This window comes from Mauremys reevesii, linkage group 7 (genome assembly GCF_016161935.1).
Source record: "Mauremys reevesii isolate NIE-2019 linkage group 7, ASM1616193v1, whole genome shotgun sequence".
NCBI classification, from domain to species: Eukaryota; Metazoa; Chordata; order Testudines; family Geoemydidae; genus Mauremys; species Mauremys reevesii.
In genome coordinates this window covers 100786060-100804796 of record NC_052629.1, presented here as the reverse complement: position 1 = coordinate 100804796, position 18737 = coordinate 100786060, and the positions used below count along the sequence as shown (strand labels likewise).

Sequence of the window (18737 nt, the reverse complement as noted above, 5' to 3'; positions counted from 1 at the left end):
AAAATTAAAATGCAGAGCCCCCCTGGACTGGTGGCCAGGACCCAGGCAGTGTGAGTGCCACTGAAAATCAGCTTGCGTGCCATAGGTTGCCTACCCCTGATCTAGGCTGTATTTCTCTAGTTTGTTTATGAGAAAATCATGAGACAGTGTCAGAAGTCTTACTGAAGTCAAGATATAGGAAAAGCTGTTTTATCTAGCATATTGGGGGGGGTGAGGGGTGCTGGTAAGTGAAAAATGCTGGTTAACAAAGAGGGAGGGAGTTTAGGTGTGGGGCTAGGGTTTGGGGTGCAGGATGGGGTGTGGGCTCTGGGAGGGAGTTTGGGTGCAGGAGGGGGCCTGGGACGGGGTGCGGATTGCCAGATCCAGGGGGTGCTTACCTTGGGTGATTTCCTGCAAGCAGCAACCTGTCCTGGCTGCTCCTAGGCAGAGGAGCGGCAGGCGGCTCTGCACACTGCCCCCGCCCCTCCCCGAGCACTGCCTCCGCAGTTCCCATTGGCTTCTAGGCAAATCATTTTACTCTCTGAGTCTTAGTTATCCTGAGCGTAAAATGGAGACAATGAGAAAAAGTATTGTATGATATTAACGGTATTAGATTTGCCATCTCAGAAAAGGTACATTGCCTTAATTTTAGAAAGTGTGGGGTCTCCTGTACCTTCAGTATTCCGTGACACCTGCCATGTTTTAGCTATTGTCTTAGATTCTTCCCACTGGATAAATGAAAGCTTATGGCCCTTTTGGCAGCTTATTTTAAATATAAAGGGTTTTTTTTAACACTTTTTATGTTCAATACAATCTTTTAAAACTCATAAGTGGGGTTACCATTAGTGAGATTACAGTACGCTTTCAAATGTGGTTAACCTACAAGTATGCAGTTCTCTGTGACTTACAGTGTAATTACTACAATATCTCAGAAAAGATATTGAAGCTTTTAAGGTATAAATAATGTCCAAAATCTTGTATATAAAGGGGAAGTTCCAGTGTTTTTGAGAGGAAGAGGTTCAATATAGTTCTTTTCTCTAAAGAGCAGATGAATGAGAAGAAGACTGTTATACATACCATTGTTTCATCACAACCTTCAGATCAGTACTTTGATAAGTATGTCACATTCTGATGAAACACTGTACAACTTCTTTCACCAGCCCTGTCCTTCCTCTTACAACTGAGATTTGCAGCAAAAGATACTAGTTCTGCCATTCATCAGAGAACCTTTCAAGGTGGAAAAAGTATTTATATGGCTGTCAGCAAGCAGATCTTATTATACCTGATCTGTCGAACCTGAGATTGCTGATAAGAAGTTTTGATAAATATAAGTCCTGATTGATGCCAAACAATAGAAAAAGGCTCTTTTCATGGTTAGGCGCTAGAATTCTCTTTATACTGTTATATTAAAAGAATATGTATTTAGTTTACATCTCTTCTTATTTTAAATCTAGAAAGGAAGGTGTATCAGCTGCATGCAGACCATTAGTAAAGATTGCATTTGTACAGCATCAAGGTATTTTCTTTGTAAATTCTAATACACTAATAATAAACACACACCTCCAAACTTCTCCAGAGAATGAGAGAGTCAGGAATAGAGACAATTAGTGGTCCTGGGATACCATATATGGTATCTTCTCTGCTAGATTGAAGAGTAAAATACTATCCAATAGCTGGAAGTTGAAGCTAGACAAATTCAGACTGGAAATAATGGTGTATATCATTAACAGTGAGGGTAATTAACCACTGGAACAGTTTGCCAAGGGTCATGGTGGAGTCTCCATCACTGGCCATTTTAAATCAAGATTGGCTGGTTTTCTAAAAATATGCTCTAGAAATTATTTTGGGGAAGTTCTGTGGCTTGTGATGTGTTATAGAGGAGGTTAGACTAGATGATCACAATGGGTCCCTTCTGGCCTTGGATCTAGAATCTATATCCAGACATCCGGGTTAATCTTCATTGTAGTCTTTATTTCTAACTCACATGGAAGTTGTGGTCATTGTTTTACTTTCACTCCAATAGAGAGGCGTGGGTCCTCACTGGGTTATATCAACATTCTTCTTACATTCACCTTGATACGTGCACTTCAGCAAGGACAAAGACTTGTTTAACGAAGTGCTTAACTTTTTACAGAGAACCATACTATACAAGAACTTTTTAACAATTGAGTGTATCAGATAAAAGTTGTGAGGTCTTGTTCTGTCCTGGATATTTCTTTTTAAGGGAGAGGTCCCAGTTCTTGCATTCTTTTTCATTTTCATTTCATTTTATTTTTTTTATTGAAGAGTTTGCCAAAGACACAGTTATCCTAACTCGGATCTGTTCTTTTGTGTTTGGGAACTGTAACACATTTTCTTGACCTCCTTCAGTGTGCAGAACTTCAAACCGGAACTGCATGCTAATGAACAGATCGTTTCAGAGCAATGGGGAGCATAGCTGTGATGAAAAATGTTGCCATTTTCCTTGCTTGTTGATTTCTCAGAGTAACTGTGAAAAGCTTCCAGTAGAGATTAGGTGTGTGTGATGTCCACCAGGGTCTAGTATAAAACATGTAATATAATTAGATTGGCCTCAGATCTAGGGTTCCTCCTTTATATTATGTACTCAGACTTTCCCAGTCTATATTTTGTGTACCTTTTTTGTTTTAGTTTCTGCCCTTGCTTACATGTGCTGGCAAAGTAAATAAATGACGGGGAGGAAAGAAGATGATTTATTTTCAAGCTGAAAATTTTTTCTTGAGTAGTTTTGCGATACATGTTGTATGTTTCTTTTTACTTTTCCCAACATCTGTTTTTTTGTTTGTTTCTAAACTCCCTTTTCTTTCTTTTGATACATTAAGACTATAAATGCTATTGCTTTAGCTTCCTGTGTAGATTAGGATTTTGTGCAAGAGACAAAGGGTGACCAGCCAAATTCTCCAACCTAGTGGACACAAAATATTTTGAAACTTATGGAAAGAAAAAGAGAATAACCCTAAATATGTAATTCAGAATTACGGCTGTGACATAGTACTGTGTTTTGATTTTGAGGATATGGCTAAATATGACAAACTTTTTTTTTTCTGGGCTACCACTCCCTTCAACTCTAGATTTAACCTCATCCCAAGTGGTCTTTGGGTTTAAATTGAAAGGACAGAATGGATAGGACAATCCCAGCTCTTCTTTGGTCACCTTCATAGCATTTAAACTTTGATTTAAAATAAAAATGTCTGTCCCTTTTGGTTGTGAGGAAAAATGTTTAAATGAAAACCAAGTGTCTGCCACAGTTAGCAGAGGGATAGCCTGAAATAATATCTCTGAAAAGTTACTGCCCATTCCGCCCCACGTGGGCTGAAGTCATTTGGTAATTTAAATAGCTAATATTAAGTATCTCACAATGGATCATTTGAGTAGCTAATTTGCTTGTCCACTGTTGTCACATAAAAGCTTGAGAAGAAGAATACCTGTTATGTCATCTAATATTTAGGATTGTTCTTTATAATATATTCTCCAGTGCTTTGACCAGTTTTAAATGTTCGAAATACTCAGTCTTTTCCATCCCAGGACACTTCTCCCATTTAGCAATATGAGAAGGGCAGGGTAGCTGTGATCCACCTGTTCATGAGCATCAGGTTGAGAACCCCTGTCCAAAGTGATGGGGTTTCCACAACTTTTACAGTCTAATAGACTCACTATTTGGAATTTTTCCCCCCAATTCTCTCCTCCTCCCTGCCCTCCAGCCTTTTCTTAATTATGACTTTTTCCTTTGGCTTTCCTGTTACTGGAGAGCTCCACATGAGCTGTCAGGGAAGGAAAATGGAGGGTGAAGGGCATTAACTGTGTAGCAAGTGGAAGATGGTTAGAGTTCCATCACTCTGTTCCCCACCCCTCGGTTAAATTCTTGTTCCTCATCTACCGCTAGTTCTTACTGCCGTGCTCATAACCTGGGCTCACTCCAGCCAATGGTAATGATAGCTGTGGTCTTGGAGGGACTATGGTGTTGCATTCAATCTACACATGCATGAAATCTTTATTTTTCCTTTGTATAGAAACCATTCAAAATGAAATGGACAATTAACATGCCCATTATAACATGTGATGTACCTCCTCCAGTGCATCAAATGCACCAACAACTACTATGTGGGTAAAATAAGAAAATCACTCCACTCTCAAATGAACTCAGACAGAAAAATCATAAAAGTCAAAATCATCCTATCAACTGTGAGTGAACACTTTTCACAAAACGATCACTCCATATCTGACCTCATCCTCAAAGGAGACCTGCACAACACCTTCAAAAGTTGATCCTGGGAGCTTAAATTCAAAACTGCTAGACATCAAAAATCATGGACTGAGTGGAGGCACTGGATTTATGTCTCATTACAACAATCTATAACTCACTTACCCTCCTTTGTCCTCTAACTGCAAAGATATTAATTGCTCACTTCATTGTGATGCTCTGATTACCTTTCTCAGGTGGAGCTCATAAGCATGTCACTTTCACCACAAAGGTTGGTCCAATAAAAGACATTGCCTCACTCACTTCTTGTCTCTTATATCGTGGGACCAGCATGACTATAACAACACTGCAAACATGAACTTAATAGAAATTGTGGGTGCCGAGCATCTCAGCGTCAGCACCTTAATGCTTCTCCTGACTCTCCAGAAGGTATCTGGGTTGCATCACATGAGACTTATTCTCATCTCTCCAAACTCATGAGAGTATAAATTGGAGATTAATGATGTAAAACATTTTTTTTTCATTTTGCAGATTGACCAATTGAAACAGGAACTTTCAAAGAAAGAATCAGAACTTCTCGCCTTACAAACTAAGCTTGAAACCCTTAGCAATCAGAATTCGGATTGCAAGCAACACATTGAAGTGCTTAAAGAGTCGCTTACTGCCAAAGAACAGAGAGCTGCCATACTTCAGACAGAGGTAAGCTATTTTCTCATCATACAATACAATATAAATGTTTAGTTAACAGAGTGTGTCAGGGTTCAAATGATGTATTAGTTACAAATCTTTGCAGAAGATATATCCTGGGCTTTTTTTCAATTTGTTAAAAATAGTGTAACAGCTTAAACCCTGCCATGTGCTAATATATTTGGCATATTTTCCTTATTACAGTATTTTAGCACTGATCCTGCAGTTTTTGAAAAGACCCTACTGACTTCAATAGCGGTCTTGCATGTGTTAGTATTGCAAGATTGGACCCATGTATGGAATCCGCAACATCAAGGGTGTGTAGCTGTAGCTGAGATTTCCCTTGTCTTTAGTGGAATATATATATATATATATATATGGCAGTTCTCATTTCTTCTTAATATTTTCACTCCTAATTTCAAATTGTCTTGAGATAGTTTGGGACCTCAAACCTGTTTCCTCAGACCTAATGCTCATTTTTGTGTCCTTCTATTGTACATTTCAATTGTAAAGAGAGAGGCTGTTTATAAGTTTTGAAGGGTGCATAAATATAGGTGGGGGTGTAGGTTATTGGCGTGAAGTCTTTTTTTCTTACCAAATTAGCTTTCATTTTCAAATGTGAATAGATTGTTAATCCTTAATATAGCCCAGTATATTAGGGTTTTTTTTATGTGTAATGTCTAAAGTACAGAGCTTGAAAATATAGATATTTAAATATGGTTTACGCAGTTGAAATGGTTTTCAAATGTGATTAAATAAACCATTTCAGTGTTAAAAATGGCCTTCTCCACTAGTTCCTTTTCCATGGCTGTTTTTTACTGTGAAGGTATGAAACACAAAATAAGAATGAAATTTATATTTTAACTGTTTTATTTGTAAGTTTTGAATTGGTGTGCATTTTAAAAGAACACGAACAGTTAGACACTGCATTTATAAAAGTAAAATTAACTCTTTACATTCAGAAAAGTATACTAATTTAAATGAATTGGTTTCTTGCATGATAGTTCAAGGTTTAATCCTAGGTAAAGGAATTTTCCAGGGGCAAAAGTTCACTTTAATTCGTCATCTTCATGGGGAAAAGTTAGCTGACATTTACCGCTCTTTATAAAATATATATTCTGAGATTCTAGGTGTCTATTGAACTATATGTCCCAGGATTCATCCTCTTACATGTTAATAAGGTACAAATAAAAATTTGAAATTGCAAATCTGCCCTCATCAGTCAAATAAAATAGAAGGAAACATAAATATAAAATGATGATAGAATAAGAGAAAAAACATCCTTCTGCCTGCCACTACTTCAGAAAGAGCCACAGATCCCAAAGAAGATTGAGGCAGTCTTCTGGTTTTGGGTGTAGCGAGCTACACCTCCGCTTCCCACTCACCATCCCCACAACGTCTAGCAACTGCCTGCTCTGACTCATGTGTTCAGGACAATGATCCAGGAGTACGTCTTCCTTCCCCATTCCCCTGGTTTGGGGACTGGCTGACCTGCTTTTACAGTGTTTGAGACTCTATTACAACAGACAATTGGGACCTAAGCACTGTCCAAGAGGATTATGCCATACAGTTCCTCTCTATCCCCCCTTCCCACGTTGCTTTTCAGGGACCCCGTTCACAAGACACTGCTCTTTTAGCAGGTTCAGTCTCTACTGGCCTTTGGGGCTGTAGAGGAGGAGGTCCTCCTGAAGCACTGGGGACAGGGATTATATTCTCAGTATTTCCTGGTTCCCAAACCCTTGGGAGACCTATCTTCAGCCTCTGTGATCTTAACAAATACATCTGATATATGAGATACCAGATGGTCACCTGGGAACAATACTTCCTGCCTTAAACCACAATGACTGGTTTGCTGCCCTGTACCTTCAGGATGCTTATTTTCATGTAGCAATTCTCTCAAACTATAGGAGGTTTCTCTGGTTTGTTGTGGTGGACCAATACTAGCTCTTTGGCCTGTCTTCCACCCCTGAGGTCTTTATGAAATGGATGGTAACAGTAACAGCATACCTCAGGAAGAGGGGAATTCATATCTTCGGATATCTGGATGATTGGTTAATGAGAGAAAGTCAAGAGAGAGTGTCATGTGTCATGTCTAGTTCACACTATGCCTACTCAGTCATCTGTGTCTCCTTTTAAACAGTGGGAGGTCAACTTTGGTTGTAACTCTAACAATCAAGCTCATTGGAGCCTGATAGACTCTACAAATTCGAGAGCATTTTTGCTGACCAACCGATTCCAGGCAATCTGTCACTTATGCCTAGAGCTGAAGATCCAGCCCTCAACCACAGCCTGAGTATGCCTCCAGGTGGATAACTTCCTGTATCATGACAGCATAGTCCAGGCTACATCTCCTCAAGGGGTACAAGCTCATTTTACAGAGCTCAGGTGACATTAGCGGCATTTCTAAATGACATTCCTATATTGGACATTTGCAGGGTGGACAAATGGTCCTCTGTGCATATCTCTACAAACCACTGTGCCATTAAGACTGCATCCAGATCAGATGCAAACTTTGGGAAAGCAGTTCTGTAATCCTTCTTTAAATAGTCTCCGAGCCCCATGTTCTGTGAGTACTGCTTGCAAGTCACCCACATAGAATATGCAGCTGCATTTACTCAAAGAAGAAAAAACAATTACTTACTTCTGCTGCCCCCCATCTACTCTGCATCGGAGTCTGCACTTACAACATTTGGTGTGAAGCAGCTGAGAGGGTCAGGGTGGAGCCACCTTTATATGACCAGAGGAGGGGCTATGCCTGCAGGGCATCAGCACTACCTCTACAGATACAGCTAGGCAAAGTTATCTGGCTCCACTGCATGGGGCACTCCCCCCGCCCCCACATAGAACACATATTTCTCGAATATCAATTCATCTCGAAGAACAACAGTTACAGGTAATTAACCGTTTTATCACTGTCTTCTTTATTACATGTCCTTAACATATATGAAGACTGTTATCTGATCTGCCCATTTTTTGTATGGAAGTTTGGTTATTGATGAGAGTCTCTAGGTTGGAGAGCTCTTTTTTGATGTTTTCCTGTTTGCTGTATAGTATGCTGATCATGGATGTAGAGGCTCTCTACACAAACATCCCACACACTGATGGAATACAAGCTGTCAGGAACAGTATCCCTGATGATGCCACAGCACAACTGGTTGCTGAGCTCTGTGCCTTTATCCTCAGACACAACTATTTCAAATTTAATGACAATATATATCTCCAGATCAGTGGCACCGCTATGGGCACCCGCATGGCCCCACAATATGCCAATATTTTTATGGCTGACCTGGAACAACGCTTCCTCAGCTCCTGTCCACTCACGCCCCTTCTCTACCTACGCTACATTGATGACATCTTCATCATCTGGACCCATGGGAAGGAGACTCTGGAAAAATTCCACCATGATTTCAACAGCTTCCACCCCTCCATCAACCTCAGCCTGGACCTATCTACACGGGAGGTCCACTTCCTAGACACCACGGTGCAAATAAGTGGTGGTCACATTAACACCACCCTATACCGAAAACCTACCGACCGCTATGCCTACCTTCATGCCTCCAGCTTCCATCCCGGGCACACCACAAGATCCATTGTCTACAGCCAAGCACTGAGGTACAACCGTATCTGCTCTAACCCCGCAGACAGAGACCAACACTTAGAAAATCTCCACCAAGCATTCTCAAGACTACAGTACCCACATGAGGAAATAAGGAAACAGATCAACAGAGCCAGATGTGTACCCAGAAGCCTCCTACTGCAAGACAAGCCCAAGAAAGAAACCAACAGGACTCCACTGGCCATCACATACAGTCCCCAGCTCAAAGCCCTCCACCGCATCATCAGGGATCTACAACCCATCCTGGACAATGATCCCACACTTTCACAGGCCTTGGGTGGCAGGCCAGTCCTCGCCCACAGACAACCTGCCAACCTGAAGCATATTCTCACCAGCAACTGCACACCGCACCATAGTAACTCTAGCTCAGGAACCAACCCATGCAACAAACCTCGATGCCAACTCTGCCCACATATCTACACCAGCAACACCATCACAGGACCTAACCAGATCAGCCACACCATCACCGGTTCATTCACCTGCACGTCCACCAATGTAATATATGCCATCATATGCCAGCAATGCCCCTCTGCTATGTACATCGGCCAAACTGGACAGTCTCTAAGGAAAAGGATAAATGGACACAAATCAGACATTAGGAATGGCAATATACAAAAACCTGTAGGAGAACACTTCAACCTCCCTGGCCACACAATAGCAGATTTTAAGGTGGCCATCCTCCAGCAAAAAAACTTTAGGACCAGACTCCAGAGAGAAACTGCTCAGCTCCAATTCATCTGCAAATTTAACACCATCAGTTTAGGACTAAACAAAGACTGTGAATGGCTTGCCAATTACAGAACCAGTTTCTCCTCCCTTGGTTTTCACACCTCAGCTGCTGGAACAGGGCCCCATCCTCCCTGATTGATCTAACCTCGTTATCTCTAGCTTGCTTCTTGCTTGCTTATATATACACACCTGCCCCTGGAAATTTCCACTGCTTGCATCCGAAGAAGTGGGTATTCACCAACGAAAGCTCATGCTGCAAAACATCTGTTAGTCTATAAGGTGCCACAGGATTCTTTGCTGCTTCTACAGATTTTATAGGTATACTCTCCACTCCATTATCCAAGTCATTAATGAAAATACTGAATAGTATCACACCAGGAATGACACCTGCAATACTAGATACGCCCTCCCATTTTGACATTGGCCATTGATAATTACTCTTTGGTCTATGGTCTTTCAACTAGTTGTGCACGCACCTTATATTAAATGAAACTAGACTGCATTTCCCTAGTTTGCTTCTGACAATGTCATGTGGGACTATGACAAAAGCCTTATTAAAAGCAAGATATATCCTATATACTGCGTCCCTCTATCCACTAGGCCAGTATCTCTGCCAAAGAAGGAAATTATGTTGGTTTGACATGATTTGTTCTTGACAAATCCATGCTGGCTATTCCTTATAATCCTATTATCTTCTAGGTGCATACAAATTTATTGTTTAATGATTTGTTCCAGTATCCTTCCAGATAGCAAAGTTAGGCTGACTGGTCTGTAATTCCCAGCATCCTTTGTTTCCCCCTTCAACAGATATGTATTATATTTGCCCTTCTCCAGTCCTCTGGGACCTCGCCCATCCTCCATGAGTTCTCAAAGATAATTGCTAACAGTTCCAAGATTGCTTCAGCTAGTTCCTTAAATACCCTAGGAAGAATTTCATCAGGCCTTGCTGACTTGAATACATCTAACTTGCCTAAATATTCTCTAACCTGACCTTTCCCTGTTTTGGCTTGTTTTTCTTCCCCCTTGTTGTTAATATTAATTGTATTGAGTATCTTGTCATCATAAACCTTTTTATAACTCAGATTGAGCCTTATCCTTTCTGATTTTGTCCGTACATGCTTATGCTGTTCTTCTGTACCCCTCCTTAGCAATTTGTCCGTGTTTCCACTTTTTGTAGAATTTCTTTTTGATTTTCAGGTCATAAAAGAGCTCCTGATGGAATTGTATTGGCCTCTTACTGTTCTTCCTATATTTCTTTCACATTGCATAGTTTTCAGTGTGCCTTTTTAATATTATCTCCTTGAGCAACTGCCAGTGCTCCTGAACTCCTTTTTTTCTTAGATTTTTCTTCCAATGGGACATTAACTACCAGTTCTCTGAGTTTGTTAAAGTCTGTTTTTTTGAAGTCCATTGTTCTTATTCTGCTGCTTTCATGGCTTCGTTTCCTTGGAATCCTGAAATCTATTATTTCATGATCACTTTCACCCAAATTGCATATTCCTCCATGGTGGTCAGAATCATGTCTAAAATGGCAGTTACCCTAGTTAATTTTTCCGCTTTCTGAAACAAAAAGTTGTTCCTAATACATTCCAAGAACTTATTGGAAATTTTGTGTTTTGCCATATTACTGTTCCAGCAGCTACTTGGGTAATTAAAGTGCCTCATTACTATCCAGTCTTGAGTTTTGAGTATTTCTGTTTGTTGTAGATATGCCGCATCTACCTCCTCTTCCTGATTTGGAGGTCTCTAGTAGTCTATCCTATCATTTTACCCCTTTTATCTTGACCCAGAGACTTTCAACTGGTCTGCCTCTCACCTCCTCTGGATCTCAGAACAAGTGTAGTCTTCTTGATGGATAATGCAACATCTCCTTCTTTTTTAATACTGCCTGTCCTTCCTGAACAAATTGTACTCCTCTATACCAATATTCCCGTCATAAGACTTAGCCCACCACATTTCTGTGATGCCAGTTAATTCATAAATTAGCTTATGGACAAATACTCCAGTTCTTCCTGTTTATTCACCATACTCCTTGTGTTTGTGTATAGACATCTAAGATGCTGAGCAGATCCCCCCCCCCTAATTTCCCTGCTATACTGATGGTGATGTATTTGAGTTAGTTCTCCACTGATTTGATTACCTAATTCTTCATCAGCCATTCACATTAAGGGAAGTCCAGCATTTATTTTTATCATGTGGACTGTGGCAAAAAAGGGCTGACATTTTCCTCTGAAACTTCAGTGCTACTTTGTGATGCGTTGCTGGCATCAGGCATTACGACAGAGAAGAAGTTTCTTTTCCCCATGCTTACAGTCCCTTCGGTCTCATTTGCTACATGACAACGGGCTCAAGCTTGAACATTTTGCAGGAAGCAGTTTGAGTTAAAATTAGCTGTAATTGTCTGATGTGCAAAGGATGTGAACCAATTGTTACACATCCATTTATTGTTAGCCCCTCAGGAAAACCAAAGGAAAGATGAATATTAGAATGATTGGATAGGTGGAATGGCAGGGCTGCCCAGGGGGCAATTGCAAGTGGGGCAATTTGCCCCGGGCCCTGCAGGGGACCCCAGGAGAGTTTTTCAGGGCCCCTGGAGTGGGGTCCTTCACTTACTTTGGGGGCCCCAGAAAACTCTCACGGGGCCCGGGCCCCTGCTTCTTCCGCTCTGGGTCTTCGGCGGTGGAGGGTCCTTCCTTCCCGGGGAGGAAATACCCCCAGCTGCCGAATTACCGCCAAAGTGGGACCCGCCACCAAAGTGCTGGGTCCTGCTTCGGTGGTAATTCGGCAGCAGGGGGCCCCCGCCACGGGTCTTCGGGGCACTTTGGCGGTGGGTCCCGGAGCAGAAGGACCCCCTGCTGCTGAATTGCCGCCGAATTACCGCCAAAGCGGGGGCCCCCTGCCACCGAAGACCCCAGGCCCCCTGAATCCTCTGGGCGCCCCTATGGAATGGCATGGTGTGAGTTCTTCAGGGCAGACAATATACCTGACTTTTATTATTGGCCATGTATATTTGTGGTACTATATAAGCGGTAATGAGATTTTGATCCAATAGGGTGAGATACTGTTAACTTTAAATGGGAAAAGGATCCATATGGCAGTAGATTTTGTGGACTACTGAAGAATGGATGCTATATAATTCCTGCTGAATATCATCACTTCACAGTGCTATCTGGATCTAATTAATCTCTGTGCCAGAAGACAAGACTCAATCAGTTTATGAATGAAGCAAGGCTTTAAGTTTGTTGTGTATTTGTGGAGATCTTGCACTTTTTAATCATTTTCCTTGACTGCTGTAGGGGCTGGCTAAATCCATGCAGAGTGGACTTGAACTTGTCAATGACTTAATCACCAGAAATTGTTTTTTTCATATATATGTATACATTATATATGTATATATATGCGCATATTTTTATATGATATGCTAACTTTAATTAATAATTTATTATAACTAACCTGAAACACAATGATCTAGTCTTGCACAAAGAAATTTGTTGACATTTTGAACAGTTTTTGTCACACTTTAATAATTAAATGACCTAATAAATTGATGAGGCTTTGAAGCACAGCAAGCTACTTTATATGCCCCATAGAAAAGCTTACTACTTTGAAGTAAGTAGTGTGGGCCTAATGGTTTTATCATACGGCATCACAAGGAATTTTCTTTAGTTCTTTTCTCTCTTTAAGATTTCTTTGTGAAAGGAAATGGGGAAAGTTGCTTAATGATATCCACCTCTTACAGGAAGCAATTTGGGTTTAAATTAGCTGTAATTGTTCATGTGCAAGAGATTTTTGGCCGCAGGGTTGAACACATTAAAGTGACTTATTTTTCCCTGGGAGATCAGATAGAAACGAGAGCCTCTTTATATGTAATGGGTTAATAAGAGTTTTAGTCTTAATGCAGTGATATACCTTTCATCATACTGTAAAAGCCATAAAAAGAAAATGAGTTCCAATTCAAAACAAATATATGCAATGTACATCAAGAAGATTGTAAATGAAATTCCTTGAAATTTGCTTACCAAATAATTTTGATATACCTGGCAATTTAGAATGGGGAATACTTTTTAGTTGAATCTGTAATGTCTGTGTTTCTCTGGGATGCATACAATTATAGTGTATATATTTAAAAATGCTATTCCACCTTTCTAACAGAATATTTAAATAACTTATGTTAAAATATTTATTCATTTATACTATATACATTGGTTTTATACCCTTAACTAATGTTTATACATTAGGTAATATTACAGAAATTCCATTTTCAGTTCCTTTGAAATATTCTGAATGCTTCATAGTTTCCCATGCTTTATTGTGGATATATATTTGACTTTACTCGCAGGGCTGTTGCATTCTATTTGAATTATATTGCGTCCCAGATGTGCTAAAACCAGTCATATTTAATTTTGTACTGTAAAAACAGACTTTTTTTATCTGTTAACTAGTACCCAGTGAATTTCTAGACGAATAGGTGTATTAGGTGCATAATAATAATCAACAATTTTTCATCAGATTCTCAACTCATTTTGGCACATAACATGCCATTTTAATGCTCACATATGGATACAATTTCTGTTGTCAATTTTATACAAAGGTATTCTTAATTTTTCATCAGTCTTTTTTATTACATTGCACATTTAGAATTGTATAAAGTTGTTCATAGCTATAGTAGTGTGAAAGGTAGATGGTGTAGAACTACCCTTCTAGAGAATCAATAATAATTACTGATACCACTATATAGATAATTCTGCATTAGTATTAATTAGGGTTGTCAATTAATCACAGTTTGCTCACACAATTAACTAAAAAAAATTTAACTGATTAAGAAATTAATCACAATTAATTGCATTGTTAAACAATAGAATACCAACTGAAATTTATTAAATATTTTGGATGTTTTTCTACATTTTCAAATATATTGATTTCTATTACAACACAGAATACAAAGTGTACAATGCTCACTTTATATTATTTTTATTACAAACATTTGCACTGTAAAATAATAAAAGAATTAGTATTTTTCAGTTCACTTCATACAAGTACTGTAGTGCAATCTCTTTATTGTGAAAGTGTAACTTACAAATGTAGATTTTTTTTTGTTACATAACTGCACTAAAAAACAAAACAGTGCAAAACTTTAGAGCCTACAAGTCCACTCAGTCCTACTTCTTGTTCAGACAATTGCTAAGACAAACAAGTTTGTTTACATTTACAGGAGATACTGCTGGCTGCTTCTTATTTATAATGTCACCTGAAAGTGAGAACAGGCATTTGCATGGCACTTTTGTAGCTGGTGTTGCAATGTATTTACGTGTCAGATATGCTAAACATTCATATGCCCCTTCATGCTTCGACCACCATTCCAGAGGACATGCTTCCATGCTGATGATGCGCGTTAAAAAAAATGTGTTAATTAAATTTGTGACTGAACTCCTTGGGGGAGAATTGTATGTTTCCTGTTCTGTTTTGCACGCATTCTGCCATATATTTCATGTTATAGCAGTTTTGGATGATGACCCAGCACATGTTCGTTTTAAGAACACTTTCACAGCAGATTTGACAAAATGCAAAGAAGGTACCAATGTGAGATTTCTAAGGATAAATACAGCACTCGACCCAAGGTTTAAGAATCTGAAGTGTCTTCCAAAATCTGAGAGGAACGAGGTTTGGAGAACCTTTCAGATGTCTTAAAAGAGCGAGTATCAGAGGGGTAGCCTTGTTAGTTTGGATCTGTAAAAAGCGACAAAGAGTCCTGTGGCACCTTATAGACTAACAGATGTATTAAAAGAGCAACACTCCCATGCAGAAACTACAGAACCCAAACCACCAAAAAAGAAAATCAACCTTCTTCTGGTGGCATCTGACTCAGATGATGAAAATGAACATGCGTCAGTCCGCTCTGCTTTGGATCATTATCGAGCAGAACCCGTCATCAGCATGAATGCATATATTCTGGAATGGTGGTTGAAGCATGAAGGGACATCTGAATCTTTAGCGCATCTGGCACATAAATATCTTGTGATGCCGGCTACAACAGTGCCATGCGAACACCTGTTCTCATTTTCAGGTGACATTGTAAAGAAGACGTGGGCAGCATTATCTCCTGCAAATTGTAACCAGACTTGTTTGTCTGAGCGATTGGATGAAGTAGGACTGAGTGGACTTGCAGGGTCTAAAGTTTTACATTGTTTTATTTTTGAATGCAGTTATTTTTTGTACATAATTCTACATTTGTAAGTTCAGCTTTCATTATAAAGAGATTGCACTAAGGTACTTGTATTAGGTGAATTGAAATATACTATTTATTTGTTTTTTACAGTGTAAATATTTGTAATAAAAATAAATATAAAGTGAACACTCTAGACTGTATTCTGTGTTGTAATTTAAATCAATATATTTGAAAACGTAGAAAACATCAAAAATATTTAAATAAATGGTATTCTATTATTGTTTAACAGTGCAATTAATCTTTTTAATCGTGTGGTTAATCACGATTAATTTTTTTAATCGCTTGACAGCCCTATATTAATACTCAATAGAGTACCCTCCATATGTGCATGTTAAAACAGTTAACAAGCTTGACTGAACTAAGCCTCACAATACTCATGCTAGGCAAGCTAAGACAGAGTTTATGTGTTGCACTAGTGTCACACAGGCATTTTCTTGTTAGAGTGGCTCCAGGCGCGTGCAGCAGCTGCTGCTCTTTCTGCCCCCCTGTGGTGGAGGACAGTTACTGCAGGTAACTGGACTTTTAGTGTCTGGACCACAGTACTGACCAGATTTGCCAGGTTCCCTTTTAGAATGGACACCTGGCAACCCTAGGAGTAAAACCCAGATCATCTGCCTCCTAACCAGTGTGTAAAAAATAAAAGGTGGCAGGAGGTTCTCATGGTCTTATAGTGAATTAATATTTTTTACTTTATCCCGGATTTACACAGTCTTCATTATTGTATTTCTGGTGATGACCTAATGGTTAAGGTTGTTCATCTATGAACCAGACTTTTATAAGGCCTATACCTTGCTCATGAACCAGATTCACATAACTGTCTATGGCCATGCTAAGATGGGAAAAATACAAGCTTACTAAATGTGTTTGGAAAGATATAGTGACCGTTAACACAGAGCCCATTGATTTTGCAAGTAATGTCTTAACTTCAGCAGGCAGGAATATATATAAATGTAATGTATCACCTCAGTGAGTAAGCAGCAGATATTACTTTTGCAGTTAAGAAATTTATGAAGTGAGACAGTCTGGATATGTACTAAAATAAGAGATATCTTGGGGAGAAAAGAGGAAGGAATTTTCTCCTGGGTCAGACTCGCAGAGTCCCTGGGGGTTTTTCACCTTCCTCAGCAGCATGAGCCATGGGTCACTTGAAGATTTAAACTAGCGTAAATGGTGGCTTCTCTGTAATTTGAAGTCTTTAGGTCATGATTTGAGGACTTCAGTAACTCAGCCAGAAATTAGGGGTTTATTATAGGAGCGCATGGATAAGGTTCTGTGGCCTGCAAGGTGCAGGAAGTCAGACTAGATGATCATGATCTGCTCTAAATCAGGCAGAGCAGGGACTTGAACCTGGGTGTCCCTTATCTCAGGTGAGTGACCTAACCACTGGGCTCTTGGGTTTCCTAGGGTTTCTCTCTTGCTTTAGTTTTTCACAAAAAGAATTCAAAAGGTCTCAGTCTTGCCCTGATGTAAAACTGTGGAAAATTTTTGAAATCTTTGAAGATTTTGCAGGATGGGAAAACCATTTCTTACACAGCTGTATTTAAGGCACAGCTCATAATCCTGGTTATGCAGAGATGTACTGCTTCAGGAAGAGTAGTGGAAGACATTTTGTGTATATATGGCTAAGCTTACTCCCTGTGGTTCATGGCTACCGCTCTGCAAGCCAGTGAATAGTTGAGGTGGGAACTTAACTCCATCTCTTCCTGGTCCTATTTGGAAATATTTGCTAAGGCATATTAGAGGTGCCTCAGAACGAAGTTCTTTCCTACACATCCTGTAAAGTGTATAAAAGTCCTTTTCTAACCCCATCAGGCTTTGTAAGGTGTACATATGCTGAGACCAGGGCAAAGATGTTCTCCCACTTGGGATTCTACTGATGTTAACAGGAGGGAATAAAGTGGAGCCCTCCTTCCTTTAGCCTTCGTTCACCCTATCAGATCAGCAGGGAAGGTGGAAAGGACTCATATAGACCTCTTGTCTCATTCTCTTTGCACCTTATGAGGTCAGCAGGATGTGGAAAATGATCTCCAGGTTTTGCAGGTGGGTCTCAGCTTGCTCATTTTTTTCTAGCCAAGTAGTCATGTTAAGGAGGAGACCCTTCCCAAAAGATTGTCCAGGTGTTGGGTCTTCGTGTCAGATGTCTTGTCTCCTAATCCTCACCCATATGAAGCCTCATCTCACTATATTTTCTAACTAACTAGGGTAATGTTTTGAGATCTCTAAGACAGAATTCTCCTGTGCTTCTGTTCCTGAGATATTTTGCTGCTTGGTCCTTTGGTCTGTAAATGAATCTCAGGTACTGCTCCTTGCGGCTGTTTTGCAATTAAAGCTTCTTGTAGAGTTTCCCCACATACTCAGGTTTGTCTCATTAAAGATACAAAGAAAATGATCAGTTTCTATGTTGCAGGCTTACATTTAGAAGTGTTTTTTTGTTTAGAAGTCACTTTTGTCACATTCTAATTGTGATTTCATTAAGTGTAAAGAAAGCAAGCCTGATAAGCTTTAAGTTTTAATAGTATTCTAGTTTTGCCTGCACTGTGGCCTAAATATATGTCTCAGATGATACATTTTCATTCATTTTCCTCAGATATACCTTTCTAAAGTGAATTTAGTGGTTTTGAAAGATGCCAGATGGATACAGTTCTATTCGGATTACCTGGTGCGTTCCAATTAGTTATCACAAGTGCAAGAGAATTGGTTTGGGTCAGTTCTTGGGTTGGAGAACTCCATGGAAAAATTTGGGGGATGTTGGGTGTAACATTGGTGATTCAGTAGGTGACATTCTTCCCTTTCCCACTAAATCCATACTAATCTCCAAGTTTTAGTAGCAGTCTTCTGGATAAAACTTAAAAAACAAAGTCCCAAAACTGGTGGTGGTTAAAGTTCCCAGGGCACTTGTTCGTAATGATAGTGTGTTACCTCTCCAGTTTAAATAATTACAGTCACAGAACTATTCAGAAAACATTAAGGGATGTGAGTAGGATGAGAAACAGGGCAGTTACCACTGAGAGGTTTAAAATCATTCTGAGTTGTGTTTGAATGTTCATTAGGGTTCAAGTTCATAACTCTCAAATTTTACCCCCAACCACAATAATCTGTAAAAAATGGGAGTACTTGTGGCACCTTAAAGACTAACAAATTTATTTAAGCATGAGCTTTCGTGAGCTACAGCATAAGTGTATGTTGAAGTCTGAGTTTTTTTTCTCTTCTTGAGGGCATTTGTATTAAGAAAGTTAAATTCCTTTGGATTTTTATTTGGAATGTTTTCTGGAATGTTAACA

At 39.6% G+C, this 18737-nt stretch overlaps 1 protein-coding gene across 3 annotated transcripts in view; it reads left to right on the top strand.

The window, feature by feature from the left end:
- The window catches only part of ERC2 (ELKS/RAB6-interacting/CAST family member 2), an 801227-nt gene that overhangs the window by 229628 nt on the left and 552862 nt on the right, over positions 1–18737 (top strand). For all 3 annotated transcript variants that reach the window (XM_039482087.1, XM_039482086.1, XM_039482085.1), the window contains one exon: positions 4730–4897. In XM_039482087.1, coding sequence (XP_039338021.1) covers positions 4730–4897 — 168 coding nt within the window. The remainder of the gene's footprint in view (positions 1–4729; positions 4898–18737) is intronic.